Source organism: Osmerus eperlanus, chromosome 21 (genome assembly GCF_963692335.1).
Source record: "Osmerus eperlanus chromosome 21, fOsmEpe2.1, whole genome shotgun sequence".
Classification (NCBI taxonomy): Eukaryota; Metazoa; Chordata; class Actinopteri; order Osmeriformes; family Osmeridae; genus Osmerus; species Osmerus eperlanus.
The window spans coordinates 10,326,329-10,344,318 of NC_085038.1; the positions used below are offsets into that span (position 1 = coordinate 10,326,329).

General features: G+C 47.0%; 2 protein-coding genes across 3 annotated transcripts; one reads left to right on the forward strand and one right to left on the reverse strand.

The window, feature by feature from the left end:
* The first annotated feature begins 372 nt into the window (after positions 1-372).
* LOC134007600 (adrenodoxin-like) lies at positions 373-3,886 on the forward strand. Its single transcript, XM_062447177.1, has 4 exons — positions 373-878; positions 1,865-1,986; positions 2,144-2,273; positions 2,796-3,886. Exons 1-4 carry the CDS (start codon positions 682-684, stop codon positions 2,902-2,904), a joined length of 558 nt encoding a protein of 185 aa, XP_062303161.1. The 5' UTR covers positions 373-681; the 3' UTR covers positions 2,905-3,886.
* Positions 3,887-5,445: 1,559 nt separating this feature from the next.
* Positions 5,446-16,800, reverse strand: LOC134007551 (rho GTPase-activating protein 20-like). Of its 2 annotated transcripts, XM_062447075.1 has the most exons (17): positions 16,682-16,800; positions 16,330-16,477; positions 14,059-14,144; positions 13,207-13,377; positions 12,926-13,075; positions 12,520-12,561; positions 12,317-12,401; positions 12,144-12,221; positions 11,931-11,997; positions 11,627-11,818; positions 11,349-11,521; positions 10,579-10,743; positions 9,647-9,765; positions 9,037-9,226; positions 7,721-7,835; positions 6,540-7,568; positions 5,446-6,027 (listed from the first exon to the last, which is right to left on the reverse strand). In XM_062447075.1, exons 2-16 carry the CDS (start codon positions 16,429-16,431, stop codon positions 6,700-6,702), a joined length of 2,604 nt encoding a protein of 867 aa, XP_062303059.1. In that variant the 5' UTR covers positions 16,432-16,477; positions 16,682-16,800; the 3' UTR covers positions 5,446-6,027; positions 6,540-6,699. The 2 variants fall into 2 exon arrangements, with proteins under 2 accessions (XP_062303059.1, XP_062303058.1); XM_062447074.1 differs by lacking the exon at positions 16,682-16,800 and having other exon boundaries at positions 16,330-16,675.
* Between the last annotated feature and the right edge of the window lie 1,190 nt (positions 16,801-17,990).

Genomic DNA, 17,990 nt, shown 5'->3' on the forward strand with positions numbered 1-17,990 from the left:
TATTAGAACGGCTGATTTTAGATTTATTTATTTAACAGGTTGATTCCGTTTAGTTCATGTTCTAGTATGGAAGTGTTTATTGGCTCAAATTCTTAAAAACACAGACCTAAAATAAAAAATAAATATTCTTAGCAACAATATGCAGGCTAATGATCATACTTTAAGGAGCAAAGTAAAAGTAGTGTAAAAGTAGTCTGAAAAACAACCTAGTATGACTTGCCATTATGAAACGATGGGCGTGATTGGTCAGCTGAAGCTAGCAAACGTGAGGCGCATCAGTGTCAGGAAATGTTTCATACAGGAAAACTATTAGCTTCTTAGATACATGAATCTTTTATTTCTTCCGCAATACAGATTTTAATGAAAAAAAAGTGTACCAGAATATTGCCTATTGGAACAGGTATAAAAATAGTCGACATTGGTTTTTAGTTTTTACTGCTAGTCAAACTTGTAGTTTTTCTCTTGCATGTGCGGTGCAGCTACCTTGCCATGTAAAACAGTGTTATGCAATGAAAGTCAGTACTTTGACACAGGGAGCCGACATCGCTAGCTAGCTAGCACGTTTACCGAATTTAAAGTTTGCTCATAGCTATTCCTTAAGGAGACCAGGCAGGCTAGACAGACAACATATCCCTAAGGACACTATACAGATTAGATTACTGGTTAAGTGTGCTTTTACAAATGGCACTGGCGACAGTAACAAGAAGACTGTTTAACGCGTCGTTACGAGACACTTGTCTACGAAATGGCGCTGCTGTTTCATCAACAAGCAGAAGTTCAACGTTTTCGTTGAATAACAGGCCTATGTCTGTAACAGACCACAGCAATTGGGCCTGTGTTCGACATAGGGAATTTAGCACATCGACACTACCACTCAGGTAAGTAGATGGCTAGCTTGACTTTGCCTTTCAGTTTTAGATGCATGCTGGAGTCGGAATGTTCCGAGTACTCTTGCAGGGCATAGAGATGTTGTCCCTACTCCAGGTCATTAGCCAATGTTAGCTAGCTAGTTTACGTCACTTGACTGAACAGACACCTTGTCTGAAATAAATGGGTTGTCGGTAACAGTCAGTCTTACCTAATGGTTTAGTTTCCAGTCCAATTTCGTTCTTCAACCGTAGTCCTTGATCCTCTTAATCATGCTTATGTTTTGGTGGAGTATTTTAAGTCAAGTACTTGCTACCAGAGTTTAGGAAGCTTTGAATTCTGTACTTAATAAAAAAATACGTGACATCATTTAAACTTCGTTTTAGGTATTTTTCACTTTAGGTGCCTCCCCAGCTTCTTGTCATCAAAGGTTCTTTTAATGCCTGTGCATTAATGTGCACATGAAGGGGGCCGTTGTCGGGTTATGCCAACTAAAAAAGTTGTAACATTTTACTAATCCCTCATTATTTCTGATGACCCCCCTCACCTAAATGTAATAGGTCAGAAATTAAACACCTAACTGTTGACATTTAGCCAAACTAACACGTAATTGATGGCTCAAACAGTCAGATGTTTAGGTATTGTCTATCAGACTTCTATTGGTTAGATTAATTAGGCTAAATCCTCAACTCACTGTTGGGGGGAAAAATAACAGAATTTTGAGGGTGGATGGGTGCTAGGTGTAAAGACCAGTTCCTGAGTCATGTTACCTTTGGAACTATGCAAAGATATGGAAAAGCATTGCACAACTATGGTGAGCATGCATGTGAAAGGGCACCTGTGCAAAAACTAGGTATGTCCACTAGGTGGAACTATGACTCAATAAATCACTGTATAATGCTCAAAGTCAACTCTACGTCCCTTACAAGCTTGGTTCGGTCGGCACAAAACGGTAAACTGGTTTGTCATTCCCATGTTTGATTGTGTTCTTTGGAAGTTCCAACAAGGTGACCGTCCACTTGATCAACCGTGACGGAGAGAAGATCACAGTGAAGGGCTCTCCAGGAGATACTCTACTAGACATCATCATTGACCAGGACATCGACATCGATGGCTTTGGTGAGTGTGGTTGGCTCCACAGTCCACGTTGCGTTCAAGGTCTTCTTTTTTTTCCCCTCGCTGGCCAGACATTCACATATCCCGTTGGGCCGTACCCGTCTCTCCGTCACAAAACGAGCTAATGCTCTCCTCCCGTCTCCTCTCCCTCCTCTCCCAGGTGCTTGTGAGGGGACCCTGGCCTGCTCCACCTGTCACCTGATCTTTGACGAGGATGTGTTTAAGCAGCTGGGCCCAGTCACAGACGAGGAGATGGACATGCTGGACCTGGCTTACGGACTTACTGACACGTGAGTCATTCTCAAGCACACACACACACAATGAGGTAGACACACTGCCGAAGCTTTCGGTCGTCTTCCGAACATATGAGAGACACACACACCCTCCCACCTTCCCCTGTACACATTCACATCTCCGCGGCAGGCCTCCCTTATCTGTGGTACTGTTTAGCTATATGGAGAGTTGAGCGTTGAGCTGATAAGATGGGAGTGATAATGGCAGTAGGGGATAACCGGGGTGAAGAGGAGAACAAAGGGATGAATACACACCTTGCACCCTGGCTGTGAACTGACATCACTATGCGCACGCACACACACACCTCACTGTATCCTCACCCACTCCCTAACTAGCTGTTCCCAGTAGTGAGGGGTGGCAGCCAGTTACATGCATATTGATTGGTCAAGTACGTAGGACCTGACTCGATCTGACTGTCTCTAGATCTGACAGCCTTTGTAGGAAGAGTCAGAACACATGCCAGTCTCAGATGGGGACTCATTCACCTCCATATTCACCTCGTTGTCTCCTCTCCACAGGTCTCGTCTGGGTTGCCAGATCTGTCTGACCAAGTCTCTGGAGGGTATGACTGCCAGGGTGCCCGAGAGTGTGGCAGACATCAGACAGAGTGGAGATGGATCTTCTTAATGGCACCCCCCCCCCCCCCCTCCTTTCTCTCTGTTATCCCCCCATCTGAACCATACAGGTGCTGGATCAGGCTACATAACCAAATCACAGCCCTACCCCCTATAGAGGATCTTTAGTCATGGGGTAATGGCTTCTGGAACATGGCTGTGTCCTTGTTCCCAGTCTACTCAGACCCGCCTGTGGGAAGAGGGTGTAAGGCTTAGCCTGAGACGGAGCCTAGCTAGGTAGACCTACTTACAGTTAACTGATGTTGCAGACCGCTAACATGAAATGGACTGTGACACAAACCGTCCCCTCCCTGTCCCCCTGGCCCCTCAGATCACCAGTGACTTGATTTTTTTTCTCCCTAAATTGTAATTCTAAGTTAAGTTCCCTTTGATTACCTTAATCACCGTCCCATTTCGGCAAGGTTTTTTTTCGCGTACGCGAACACACCGAGGAATCCAAACACGCCTGCTTCACGTCTGTCGATGTCAGTCCCAAATAATAAGGGAATGTGCGTGTGATGCAACACTGTCTACTGGAGACTTCACTGAATACTCTGGGCCGCACTCTTTCTATCATGTTCAAACCATGTACATTTCAATGCTAAAGCAGTTCTGATTATGGTTGGAATCATGTTGTTAGTGTGGTAGACTGCAGAACCCCTAGCCGGCCCATGTACCCACATGAAACCATGAAGTTGCTGCTCGATATCGTCAAATGTTAACCATTTCTTGGTATGAATGGTACATGCAGACACACAGGAGATAACACCAAAAGAATCAGGACTGTTGAAGGAAATGTCACTAAAACGACAAGTTAAGAACTACTAGATATGAGTCAATAGAGACGTGATAATGCCTTACTGTTTTAAATTATGTGGCCATCCAAACCTGAGTTTTTATCAAGTATAGAAAAACCCTGTTTATAGCATTGTCTACTCATGTAGAGGCTGGTAAGATTTAATACAATAAACACCTTTTAAAGGATTCTCCTCTGACCTGTTCTGTGTTGTACATGGAGGGAGGGACTTGGGTATTGGAATGACGTCCCGATTTACACAAAGTTATTTAGCCTTTTACGAAACATAACCAAAAACAAACGAAAAACGTCTATAACCAACTGTCAAAATGTGGATGGCCTCGTGCCGGTCCTAGCTGTGGTAACATAGAGGGTGAATGCCTAGTCATGAATGCCTGGTAGGTAGAAAGACACTGAACAAGATCCACACAGGAGCTTCCAGCTTTATCATCCACTGAGTCATACAGCCTTATGCGTTACATAGCATCCATTGACACCTGCTAGAAGCAGCATAAGAGACGAATGAAGAATGCAGCAATGCTATCTTGTACAAACGTTAAGACTCATGCACCCAACAATTTCTTATTTACACAGATGCAGAGCAATAGAAGCATAATTTGACATAATAAATACTGGATGATGTACAAGAGTTACTGAGACATAGAAAAGCACATATACGTTATTGGCAGCGTATTGAGTAGAAAAACGAACTACTGTTATGTTTTAGAACTGGTACAGTATCTGTCAAATGCAAAGATCAATTCTTCGCAAAAATGCGCAAACAAACACACAAGCATGTATTCCTGCATCTTAAAAACCTTCAGAAACATTTTGTCATAGAGAACGCAAGCTTTAGCTTCTGGAGCTGTTGCAAGTAGACACTCACTTTATTTAATTGGCAGTCAACATTTTCTGTTGTTGATGTTTACCACAAGACATACCGAAGAGTTAACACGCTTATCTGGGTTAGTTGTTAAGATATGTGAACATATATGGACACAATGGAAGGAGACTGAATGAATTCCAATCCTATCAACGCATTGCTTCAGTAAGTGTTTTAAGCTTACTTGGCCAAGTAAATATATGTTGTACTTAGAATTAAGCAGGACTAAAATAAATGGTGTTAATCTCTAGCATCTATAAGCATTGTGATCTATAACCTATGCTCCCTTCTCTAAAGCATTAGGTTTGCAGTGTCCCGTTTTCAAAAAGCAGCATATACATTGGCAAAGGGAAAGCTTAGTCTATTTCCCACATAGATTCACTACAATGAACTCTGTCTGAGAATCGCTGGAGGGATGTATATTCACACAAGCACTTGAACAAGTTGTTCTTGTTGCTATTGCAAGCGATGGATGATTTTCGAAAATATTCATCAAGTGTTCGCATCAATGTGCTCGGCCATCAGCCTTGGCAAACCTTCTGGCGGCGTGACATGGTTTAAGTGGTTGTTGATTTGAATCACACGTAGGATTCCTCGGCAAAGAGCAGCTTGTCAAAGTCTGGCTCCAACATGGGGTCGCTGCACCTCCTCATCCTTTCCCTCTTCCCCTGGACAAGAGCCAGCGCCACCTGCTGGCCGCCCTGGGGATTACTACGCCTGTGAGAGGAGAAGTAGTCCCTCACCGTCTTGGTGGCGGAGGGAGACAGGCAGAACTGGGTTTCCGTGCTCCGCCTGGCTTGGCCGCCCAGCGGTTCAACCTCAGACACTTTCAGACCTGGGTCTAGTTTTGACATCTGGCCCTGCTTGGCCTCACTGTGGAGCCTCTCCAGGTGCAAGGTGGAGGCCCGGTCAAGGCCCAGGGCCTCGCCTAGACACACTGCCCCAGGCTCGGAGGACCGTCTCTGGAAGACCCTGCCTCCATCATAGCCGTCCATGGATGTGGTGAGGGAGTGGGACTTTGGTCTGGCCATAGAGAGAAAGGGCCCAGTTTGCCCAAAGAAAACATCCTGGGGAAGACCTTTGGACTCACCCCCCTCTCTTCCTGTCACCTGGCCCTCTCTGATGACATCAATTCCTGTGTTTCCGTACTTGTGCTGCAGACAAGCCTGGCTGTGTATTTCTCTCAGCTCGCGCACTGTGAGTGGTTTGTCTGAGGGTTGGTAACAAGGGGACCTGCCGTAGTGGATCTGTCCCAGGGAGCGATGGTGCGAAGGGGGGCTCTCTGCCTCCTGCCTGGGAGGAGGAGGGCTTCGGCCCTGGGTAACCCTTCCTCTCTCCGCCCCTCCTCCCTTCCAGGGCCCGCTGGCCGCGCTGGACCTGGGGAGATCAACAGACAACTGTCTGACCCCTCCTCCTCCTCTCTCCTGCCCCGGGAGACTCTTGTCAGATGGTCTTCCCTTCAGAGGGAAAGAAAAAGAAAGTCAAGCACACATTTAAGAATAAGAAAGAGAAAGGTCTCCACCATTTTCTTCCCACTTATGTCTGCTTGTCAATAGCCCTTCTTACACAGCCTGTTCAAGACAGGGATGTTGCGCCTTTATCTGCCTTGCAGTTCTGTTTAAAAGGTACACACATAGAATGGGGGGTCATTGTTGTACCGACATTAAGCCGACAGCGGAGGTAGTTATAGAGCCGGATCGATGTCACGGCTTGACAACACACTCAAGCAATGAGGCTGATGTCATGGTTCTGATTTCGGAATGCCGGCATGCTATCTAAAATCACACACAGGGCAGCATTATGCCGGCTGTGTTTGGTTCAGTGTGAACAACAAAAGCCGGCATAACGAGGGGTCTTCTTTACGGCAACATTGTGGGATCTCTCTATAAAAGGGGCTACTGTCATCATTCTGTGGCTCTGTATGTAACCAAAAACAAAACGAAACGAGGGTCTGCATTGTGGTCCTCACCCCAGACTTCCTCTCCTCCTTCTCCACGTCCGCGTTGTCCTGCTGCTGAAGAGACATCCTCCGGGCTTTCTTCAACCAGGTGTTGGGATGGAGCCCCCTACCGCTCCTTAGGGCACTCCAGGAAAAGGCCTCTTTCGGTGGGGAGCTTTCGGGACAAGGCTCATTGGCAGGGGCTGGAGCTGCGGAGGAAACAGGGCCCGAAATGTAGACGGAGGAAGCGCTGACGGGGGGGGGGGAGGGGGGTCGCAGCGGAGTGGGATGGCCTCTTGCCTGGTGCCTTGGAGCCCCCCGATCTGGGCAGCCAGATCGGGGCGGGGTGGTCGCCGCAGTGAGACATAAGGCTGTCCAGGGAGTCAAAGGAGGAGCGTGTGGGAGTTGGGGAGTTGGGGGGCGAGGACAGGCTGGAGTAGCTGGTCCCGTGGAGCAGGGATTGGCTGCCGCGAGGCCCTGCACTCTCGCACGCACCCCTCCTGACCCTCCCCGTCTGTGTGTGCGTCTGTCGCACGCCCTCGTTATATCCCTCCTCCCCCTCTTCATCATCATCCCCGTCGTCGTCGTTCTCCTCGCTCCCGAGGGCCTCGATGCTCCCCATGTGCCCGCTGTTTCCCAGCACGCGCGTCACCAGGCCTTTGTAGCTAATCGCCGGCTCAGAGCACCGTCTCAGCCTCCGCAGACCCCCCATGGAGAGGGGGTCAGGGCTGTCGGAAGGGCCCCCCCGGGGGCCAGGGGGGCTGGGGCAGGAGGGGGCCGCGGCCGAGGGGAGCCTCTTGCTCTTGGGTCGGGCAGAAGCGGGCAGCTGGAGAACGTTGTGGTGGCGGTTCGGGTTGCCAGGTTGGGTGCTCGCGCACGTGTCTGGCTGGTCCAGGTCATAGTCACTGAGGGTGAGGACAGAGTCCAGGCTGCTCTGCAGGACTCTGGTTCTGCGGCGGCCCCTCCTGGTGTGGAGGCCGGGGGACTCGCTGCTTTCCTCGTTCAGCTCGTTATCCAGGCTGTCGTAGGAGGAGTCCGTCAGCTGGAAGGATGACACGTCTGAAAGGAAGGGAGAGGGAAAACAATGGTGGGAGAGAACAGGGGGATTAAGCGCTCGGCTGAAGACTAACACACAATTGCACGGGTTCGTATGCGTCCTCGCCACAATAACGGGTGTGTGTGCGCGTTATTGCGTGTGTGAGGGTGTGTACCTGAGCCTTGCTCGCAGAACCTGCCCCAGTCGGGCGGCCCTCCAAACAGTGAAGTCACGTCCTCCCCCAGCAGTTCCTGGCAGTGTTCGATTATAAAGCGCACCAGGTCACATACCTTTGGACAAACAGGAGACAATGTATCCATAATCACAGATACGCGTTTGCGTCTCATCGTGTGGACGCAGATCACTGTAGCAAGTCTTAATCCATATCAAGTTTACCACAGGAGGATTAACGGGCTTCCAGGAATGTTAGTGTGTCAATTTTTGGAACATTGCAGCTTTTTGACTTGTTGGTGATGTGACCGGCTTGAGTTTTCATGAGACAGCCTTCAGAGAAGAGAGAGAGTGTATTCTGAGAAGGATGGCCGACCATGAACTACAGCTTAAATGAAACAGAAATGGTGCCGATGGCTACATTGATGGCTGTTTAGGATTCTTCTAGCAGGGTGCAATTTAAGTCTTAAAACTAGACGAGACCAGTATCGTGAGAAAGGTTTGTGTGTCACAGAGTATTTCTGCCTGACAATCCTCAACAAACGTTTAATTGCCCTTCAAGAAAGAATACAAAAAAATGCATAAAAACGTCTTCTTAGTGGACAGGGAAAAATCCAAAAAAGAATCATTGTGCCAACAAGTTTTATACTAGAGATTTACGGACATTTACTCTAAACACATAAACCCAGCAGCTTAACGACCCACATATGATCTTGCCCCAATGAAGACCATTTGGTTGCATCGTACTGGCCTACGGATGAGTACGCTTTAGATCTGAAGTTTTCATCCGGCAATACCTAGTCTATTTTTCACTTGCCAGGTTATGTTGAAAAACTGTTCTACTGTATATGAGCTGCAGGAGATGGCATTATATACTTATGTTGCAATTATATAGGTGCAAAGCTAATGCTCCAACAGATTTAGCCAGTTAGCCAACACCCTGCGAGGGGAATAAGAGGTTAGGTTTTAGCAGCGCTGACGATAAACTGACAGAAGAAGGAAAATCTCCACATTTTTCCCAGTGAACTTAGGCTCACACTGACACGTAAACTCTCACCCTCCAATGAAACTTCCCATCGTATCTTTGAGTGACAGTCCCCCACAGTAACAATGATGCAAGTCAGGTTGTAGGTCAAGCAACACAAGGGCGAGAGAGAAGTCTGAGGTAAAGGTCAGAATCAAATCAAAGAGTTAGGGTTAGGGTAAGGCTTGTCCGAGTCACTCCAGCCTATAGGTCACAGGAGCCGGGATTCCTGAAGTGTACAAGTACACCCTCGCAACAGTAGGGCAGACGAAAGGCATTGTGGGTATTTGCTTTACCTTCTTGGCCCCTTCCCCCTCCATCTCAGGGCTGCTGGGTCCTGGAGCCCAAAGCATGCTGGGAGCAATGCACACCGACAGGTTGAAGGCGTTCATCTGGTTGTCGTGGGCGTTTCCCTGGATACCATGCAGCACAGCAACCACGTACCGTAGCAACAGTGCATGCTCTTTGGGGAGTCGGCCAACCAGACTGCAGCGAGACGGCGTCGCCAGGACGGGACAGACAATCAAAACGAATAGAAATAATATTTGATTTGTGGACGTGCACTTTGTGCAAGAAATAAAATTATAATGTAATAGTTTTCCTCTGAAGACTCCCTTTGTTTTATTGACTCAAGTCACGTCTGACTTTTCACTGTCCTCTCTCATTAATCTATCGCTCATGACTCACAAAACATTTCCTAGTTAAGAAGTATGAGTTCATCGAACATCAACCCGGTTCGTTCACATACAGTTTTACTACAAACCGTTTCCAACCTAATCTACCAGACCTTTCCAGCAACCAGGTGACAGGCTTTATGGGATTTGAAGGCTTGAAGCTTCGTCACAACACTGCACTGCGTAAACAGTGCCCTAGTGTGTGTGTGTGTGCAAGCAGCATGTGTGCTACCTCTCGACAGCCCCTATCTGCTCCACCTCCTCCTCCCCCTCGGTCTCCTCCATCACGTCCATCCACTGTTCATACAGATCTGAGCAGAGCAGACTGCCTGGAATGTTCCGTAGAAAGTCCTGGGGAGAGTCAACACAGATGACACTTGGTCACAACGACTACAGCCCAGGAGTTAAATGACGTCTGGAGGACATGTAGAACACACACAGTTCGAGTACACAATCATTCAGCACAATGTAATCAGTGATGTATGTTATGACACATCGTTACGATATGGCCAACGTATTACACAGCCCAAGTTACAGCGCTGTACATTACAATACAGTTAACAGTTCTAAACTATACACATATACAAGAAGATATGTTAGTAAAACTAAACTTGCCTACATATAAAAGTTCCTGTAGGTTCTCCATAAAATAGTAGGTTTCATTTGTGTCTGTACAGGGAACAAATCTAAAAACGATTCCTTTATCAGAGCTGTTGTCACGAGTTGTCACGCTAAGGTGAATTGCTCATAATAGCCTCTTATTATTCAGTGAATCCCTGTTTGGCAGTTTAACAGATTGTTTCAGATTAAAATCTGACAACCCAACTCAAGATTAGGTTATGGGCAGCTTGTGCTGGGTTGCTATGGATATTTGTGTCACTGATATACTTATGATGATTAAATGAGATTGGATTACATTTAAGTGTGCTTCATATGTAGGTCAATGATGTGCCACATTCAAGCACACAAACACATACACACATACTGACACTAACGCCACAGCTGTCACACAACCCTTAATTAGAGGTCAAGCGATGACTGAGCATGCCCAGTGCACGCATGTCGAGGCAGCAAATGAGCCCCACCCATCTGGCTCTCCAGGCATGCCCAGTCGAACAAAAGAAACAGCCCCGGGGTGTTGGTCCGGCGTGCGGTAGCATGTACCTTGAACACGCCGGCGATGATGAACACGTGTTCCCGCGTGAGGGGGATCTCCTGGGCGCCGGCGTCCAGCGTGTCCCGGAGCTCCCTGCAGGCCCTGGCCCCCGCCGAGCGGCGGAATATCCCCCGTGTGAAGGCCCCCTCGTGGTACAGGAACACCAGCATGTCCTGGAGGGGAGACGGGGACCAATGAGAGGAGATGACGGGATGACATTCTGTGTGAGAAGGACTCCTTCTCTCTGTAGGGTCAACAGGTCACATGGGGAACTCTACCCAGTCCTATAGAGACTGTATATCTGCACCTTTAAGGCCTTTTCTTTCATACTGCTTAGAGACCGTACCTTCAAGATACCATATTTGCCATAAATGTTCCCATGAGAATAAGCCATCTGTTCACATGACGTGCCGTAGAAGGAAACGTTTGCAGTTGCTCTTCTTAGTAGTTGTTTACTTCAGTGAATGTACGACTTTCTGTAATCTCACTCATGATGACCACCATTCATTAGGGCTGGTTTAATGATCAGAACTCGCATTAATACATTTTGCATCAACCCTTTCGATTGTCTTTGCGTCATCCCTTGGGCACCGGTGGAAATCATCACAACAGGAGATACAGAAAAACACAACCACCTCTCCAGTCGCCAGATCAAGCTTTGTCAGTGACCAGACTGTGGAGAGGCCCTCGTCGTTTTTTGTAAACCGGGCTTAATCTGCGTTAATCTGTGTGTTTGAACGCGAGTTCCTGGAGGTTGCTCGTCAACGGATTCTCTCACCATGACTGGCTTTGGCAGGGCATCGTTCTGACACACGGCGCTCAGCGGTTGGCCAAACAGGCAGCCGGAGGCGGGGGAAGAGATGGATGAGTCATGGAGCTGAGAGGTGGAGCCACGCCAGAAGGCCCAGTTTATGAGAGACTGCCTTCGTTTGAACGGCTTCTGGCCTGGGTCTGCAGAACGACAAACCACGACAAACCGACAACACATTGGAATGGTTCTACGACTCCATGTTCTACTTGCTTCGCTGTCTCATCCTCATCAGAGGTCCACCTCACCAATCCCATGATGCTGTGCGGCGGTGATGCGCCGGGGCTTGAGGATGAACTGGCACTGCTTGTCCAGCAGCAGCGGCTCAGGGTGTAGCGCCCTCTGTCTGCCTGGAGGCGTGGACGCCTCTCTGCCCCCTCCAGCCAGGTACAGAGGCTCCCGTACGTGGCTCATGAGGATACTGAATGGAAACTCGTGCCCTGACGGAGGGATCAAAGGGTAAAGGTTAGGCGGGGGGGGGGGGAGGGGGGGGGGGTTCAGGAAGGCTGACCAATACTGCAGCAGGGACGCCTGCGATTTGGAGGTGCTAACCAATGAGAGGATAGGGGGCGTTTTCTCTCTTGGAGCTCGCCCACAGTTGATAGTCCTTCACACAACCCTGAGGCACACAAAGACACAAAGACCCTATTGAAGACCAGCCACAGAGAATAACCAAGCACAGATGCATCGAGAAAACAATAAACAGATAACCTGCCAATGACGTGACTCTTGAAATTGGACTCATTACAGCATCCATTTACTCACGGCGATGCCGAACTGCTGTAGGGCAAGTCGAACAACCTCACTGGTCGTATCAGAGTTGCTGACCGCCAACGTCTTGGACTAGATTGGGAAGGAGATAGAGTGTTGAGACGCATCAGGGAATGAACACATGTACACACACACACACAGTAGTAAACCAGGAGATACAAACTCACAGGAAAGAAACTGCTGATGCCTTTGCCAAGCACTTTCAGTGGGATGGTTTTAGGATCATCTTTGTCTTTCTCATCTTTTATTCGACTGGGAAAGAGAAAATAGATACAACTGAGGCAAAAGTTTTGTCTAGCTTCGCTGAAGAACAAACGTAACGGCGAATTCCAGAGATGAGCCAATCGGGATGTTTTGGTTGGTTGTTTACCTTTTGAGGAGGGAGAGCCATCTTTCTTTCTGGTCTGAAGAGCTGGGTGGCAGAGAGAGAGAGTGAGTGAGAGGGAGAGAGAGTGGGGGAGTGAGGGAGGGAGGGAGGGAGGGAGGGTAAGAAGAGACACAGTCTTAACATCAGGGTAACGTCAAAGGCAATATAAACATTTGAAAACAAAAAGGTTAACACATTTAACAGTCCTCGATAACTAGCTATGAACCTTCAGCTGTGTCTAGCGCCTACTTTACAGTGGGTAGAGCTAGAAAACCGGCCGTGGAGAGATGGGAGCTGAATCACTGGATTGAATTACTGGGTTTAATCCAATTTCCTTTCGAAATTCCCAATTTCCTTTCAATGAAATGCGGCCAAATGGTCAACGGGCACAAACAAATGGCAGTTGTACCTGAACGTGGCCACACAGTTGTAGGTTGGCCAACCCATCACGAAGCTCTTGTCTGGGTTGCTGCTCGCCTCACACACCTCCTCCACACACCCCGCGGTCCACATCTCGCACACAAACGCCTGCGTCTTCATCTTAAAGTGGGTGGGCCACCTGAGGATGGCCAACAGAGCGGTAGAGAGGGGACACACCTCAGTAGCTATACATTCTCGGCGTCCGAAAGTCTCGTTCGTATATCGAGGAGAACCCCGCTCTTGTGTTTCTGCCGTGTTTGTACTCATTACTTGGACTTGGCGACGATGAGGAGGTCAGTGAAGAGGAAGAGGTGCCGGTCCTGCGTCTGAAGTCCCGCCTTCAACTGGGCGTGGCCATGCAGGAGAAACGCCCTTTCAGGACTCAGAAAGGACTGGACCAATGGAAGTGTCTCTGGACACACTGGGGCCAGGAAGCTCTCCCTGAGAGAGAAGGCATTACTTCAATACTACTGGGCTTCACAGGTCCTCCTTCAGATAATATACATTCCAGACACTCAAACAACATTCAGCAAACTGCCAGCACACATAACTAACTCTAAACAAATCGTAACAGTTATTTCATATGAACAGAGTTGCTGTGGTAAGTGTATTGATGGTTTGTCCGCAGAACAGAGTATGACTGAGGAGGCGAACTTGAGAGGATAAGATTCTACAGCACTAGGTCACCTGTCTCACTGTGAACAGCACAGTGATCTGGTGGGACACCTTTCTCTCGCCTGCTCCCTATCTCTGCCGCAGTCATTGAGGTCAGTGAGCTGCAGTAGGCAGAGGAGTTATAAACACTTCGGTAGTACCTCTTTAATAAGGTTATTCACTTCGTCTGACCAAGTGGGAAAAGCTTGGGCTATTAATAGATCCCAGATCCTCAGATTGGTCAACGGATTAGCTATCTGAGAAGATTAGCAGGCACTAGAGTGAGAGTCACTTATGGTATGTTTATTTTGCGTGCGCATTTGTTTGTGTGTGTGCAAGCGTGTGTGTGTGTGTGTGTGTTTGTATATGCCTTTACAGTATGTCGAGTGTGTATGTGTTAGCAAGGAGGATCTGCTATGGACTTAAATAGCGTGGGATGATGACTGTGCAGAAATATGTTCAGTGTACTTGGAGAGCGTTTTGGATCTGGTGAGAGCTTTGCTGATGACCAGGGACGGAGCCGACTGTCTTCGATGGCTCAGAGACTTCATCCTCTGTGGAGCAGACAAACAAGAAAGTAGAAAGAGTGTGAATGAAACATGCATAATATCATCCACTATAAGTATATATTTAGATAACAGAAAATGGGCGAAATCATGCAAGTGTCAGTTGAATATACTATCGTGGGCGGGCCCCCCTGCCACCTGTCACGGGGAATTTTCTCTCACCTGATCCTATAGACCATGAATGTCCCAAACTCTGACTGATATCCCCAAGAGAGAGAGCACTGAGCACACACGCGCACAGATCCTTGTTGTAAAACAAGGGTTCACTCTCGTCAACAGATAACGCTCAGTGGAGAGAAAAGGCCAAATGCTGTACAAGCCTGAGAGAAGGCGGGATAACACATACAGTCTGTTTGCTGTTCATGTTAAGCTACGCAACCAGCGCCACGTACTCCCCATCGATCCTGGTGTCGAGGCTGACGGACGATCGCCAAGGAAGAGGGCCGTGACGCCGGAGGAATTTGTGACACGGGTGCAGAATTTGTCTTCTTCTTTCTCACGTTTATTTCATCTTTCTCCCGTTTTTCTCTCTCACACCCACTGACACCACTTTACGCGGTAAATGGCTGAACATGTGTATGTGAATGCCATGGGACTCCTTTTACTTCAGGAGCTAGGGAGTCCGAAGTACTATCAACATACTGATCCACTTCGGTATTTACACACATGATCTTGCTCTGTGGGGCATGCTGTATACAAGGATGATATTCACTAATAGAGAGATCCTTTTATAAGTTTATCCTTTTACTCGATAACAACGTAACGTGCTATTGGGATCAAACGTCAGGTCTTTTTGATGCCAGGGACACCCTGATGTTTGGAAGCTTATCTGTTGCTACCTTGTTGTGCTGAGTAATTACATTCTGCCCATCACAGAAGTTACAGAGTAACTACACAGGCTGGGCTAGTGGATGTAAAGAGACGCTTGTTCTGCCTCCCAAATCTGATGTCCCTTCTCTTTAACGTGGACTGATATGAGGCCATCAGTGACTCGTATGTCCTTACGTCAAGAGACCTCCCAATGCCGTCCTTTCCCAGGAGGTCATGCCCAGTTTTGCAGTTGTATATGTATGTACGTGCTAAACATGAGTGCTGTGTAAAACAATTTATAGACAAACGCTCTAAAAGGGTTTCCAAGGACAAACTTGAAGAATGAATCAGGGTTCCAAACAGAATCGTACAGAACATCTGGAAGCTTTTCTGTATTGTTTTTAGAAGAAGACCCATGGTTGTAGGTTATTGCACAGTATGTAGGCTCTGTTTGGAAGTGAAAGGTTGGCCTATCCAGCTGCCATCGTCAGGCCTGGGATATATGACTGCTGTTTTGTGTCTGAGATCATTCTCAGACCAAATAAACACTGTCCATTTCATGTTGTTACAACACCGAGGCGTCAGAAGGACTTACTGGGCTTTTAAACAATGGGATCAAGGGTATTAAGCGTTCAAAAACAACCAGTTACTGTAGAGGGGCATTATTGGAAGTCTTAGCAAACTTAGAATAGATTGTTTCAACGCCAACAGTGTGCTTGTTAAGCCTACTGTGAAAATGTGCCATGCGACTGAAAGATCCAGAGAGCGCCAGCCGACACAGATGCTGCCAGTGTGCCAACGGTGACACAGTACAAGGCTGAATCAAAGGCAAACATAGTTTCCTACATGTTTCGTTTTACTTCGCAAAATCTGCATTTCAACTAGATACAAGTCTACCTCCTTTCGAGAATAATAATAACCACTCAAAATTTCTGCTGGCATATGTGAAGGGTCACTAAAATGTATTATCAAAACTGCATTGATGTCGTTCATTAGAGGGCTGTATTTAAATAGGATCAATGTCCAGTCAATTCGCCTACAATCCTCGTGCAGAACCGCACTGCACGGTCATCTTTGACACGGGGAGAAATGGCGCAGGTGCGACGGTGACCGTTTTAGCTTAATCATTTGCGAAGAAACACTCAGATTTGGTTGTTATCAAAATGTTGACAGTGACGTGTTGTCTCAATGAATGTACATAGAACCCTCGGTTAGGCTATCCCTAACGCAGTCTAGTAGCCTGCCGCTCGGTGTGTTAACCGGAGGCGCAATATCTGGAGAAAAAATATATAGTTTTGTGATCTAACGAGTGCGTCTATTAGTAATTAATTAATTTATAATAATAATAGAGATAGAGTGTTACCCTCTTGTTCTCGTAGTGTGCGCCGGTCTTGGTCTCAGCCGCGAGCGGTGTTCGGCTGCGGTTGAGGCTCTCGTGCTGCTGTTGAGGTGACATAGTTTCCATTCGGCTTCGGTGCGCTTGTCCAATCCCAAACGTTTAGACTATCCGACTACAAAGTAAAGTATAAAGTCCATGAAAGTCCATTATTGTAATACATTTTCCACCCATATAAATGTCCAAGTTGTTCAACGGAATAGGAAAAGTCTCACGCGTCTATAGGATTTGGTCACTACTAATAATCACTGCGTGCCATATTGAATAGCTACTTGTAAGCGTCACCGGGAGAACGTTCTAAATCAAACGCTTCAGTTACCTCCTCATCGTCCACGAGATAACTTCGGCAGAACCGATCAACATATAGACTTCTTGCAGACTAATCCAAAATTGGTGTGACAGTTAACTTGTCGTTACGCACCGCCTATTGGAGTGTGTGGAGGGGGCACGGTAGGGGCACCGATTAGTTTCTACCCACTTAGAACTTGGGAATAACTTTTTTTTTAAATAAATAAATATACATCGTACTTTAAACGGGTACTATTCTATAAGTTTTAGTTGACAGTCATTGTGTGTGAGTGTGCAGGAGTGAATATGACAATATGACTTATTGTAAAACACACTAAGTATGACGTCAGATTCGTTGGTTGTACAGTGATCAACATGGAGGTATTTAAGGTGATCATCATGATCAACGACAGAAGGAGATTCACGCATTTAATGACACCTTTTGAATCTCACTGTCCACTTTCCAATCCCGAAGATTAAATGTGAATTTGTGAGCCAGATAGAATGAGAAAAATCCAATAGAGACAAAATCAAGGATCAAAGTATCAATTGTACTGCTGAAGAAAAAAGTAGGCCACTAACTGGGCTAAAGTGAAAAGAACCAGGACAAAGAGAGAGAGAAAGTGAGAGAGAGAGTAGAGACAAAAGAGTAGCTATGTATGAGCTATGTATCACAACCCCATTTTAACTGGTTCACACACACACTCAGAGGAGTTCTTTAGCCTTACTGATTGGGATAATGAACCGCCTTAGGCAAAGCAAAGACCCCCCCTCCTTAACTTTTGGAAGAGGCACACAGGATACTCCAAATCCTGGTTACAGTGCCTCTTTAAACGTAATACTTCCTCCTCAGTGCTTCAGAGAAGGGTCTTTCCTGGACACAGTAAACACCTGTTGGTTCCCAGATTAGCAAGATACTGACATGCGGTTTTGCCTAGGAGGGACTGCAGGCCCTTAAACCTTCACATCTGTTGTTGGTAAAGGAGGAGGGGATGGAATCACATAAAACCCGTTATTACAATTTGTCTCGATTGCTAACACACAAAAATGGTATGTGTAAGCCATCCTCACAAAAACCATTTGGCCAATTCCCAGCAGAAAGACCATGTACCCCAGTCTTTAAACACAATTGACCCTTTTTGACACATTTCTCAGGTTCATTCACACTTCTTTGCAAAAGTCTAAACACACCTCTCACTTTAAGACACAATTGTCACCATGATGTCATTCAGAAAACACTGCCGTTTGATAAGTTAACTCAAACCAGTGCAATTCAAACACCCTTAACAACCAATTATCCATGTGTAAGCACGAACAAGCAAATATACTCAACAAGCAAT

Excerpts from the sequence above, each read along its gene's own strand:
- LOC134007600 (XM_062447177.1), top strand. The coding sequence starts at position 682 with ATGGCACTGGCGACAGTAACAAGAAGACTGTTTAACGCGTCGTTACGA. Across the intron at positions 1,987-2,143 it reads CATCGACATCGATGGCTTTG|GTGCTTGTGAGGGGACCCTG; the intron begins GTGAGTGTGGTT and ends CTCCTCTCCCAG. Across the intron at positions 2,274-2,795 it reads GCTTACGGACTTACTGACAC|GTCTCGTCTGGGTTGCCAGA; the intron begins GTGAGTCATTCT and ends TCCTCTCCACAG.
- LOC134007551 (XM_062447075.1), bottom strand. The coding sequence starts at position 16,431 with ATGGAAACTATGTCACCTCAACAGCAGCACGAGAGCCTCAACCGCAGC. Across the intron at positions 10,744-11,348 it reads CCCTGCCAAAGCCAGTCATG|GACATGCTGGTGTTCCTGTA; the intron begins GTGAGAGAATCC and ends TCTCCCCTCCAG. Across the intron at positions 7,836-9,036 it reads AGGGGGAAGGGGCCAAGAAG|GTATGTGACCTGGTGCGCTT; the intron begins GTAAAGCAAATA and ends GTTTGTCCAAAG.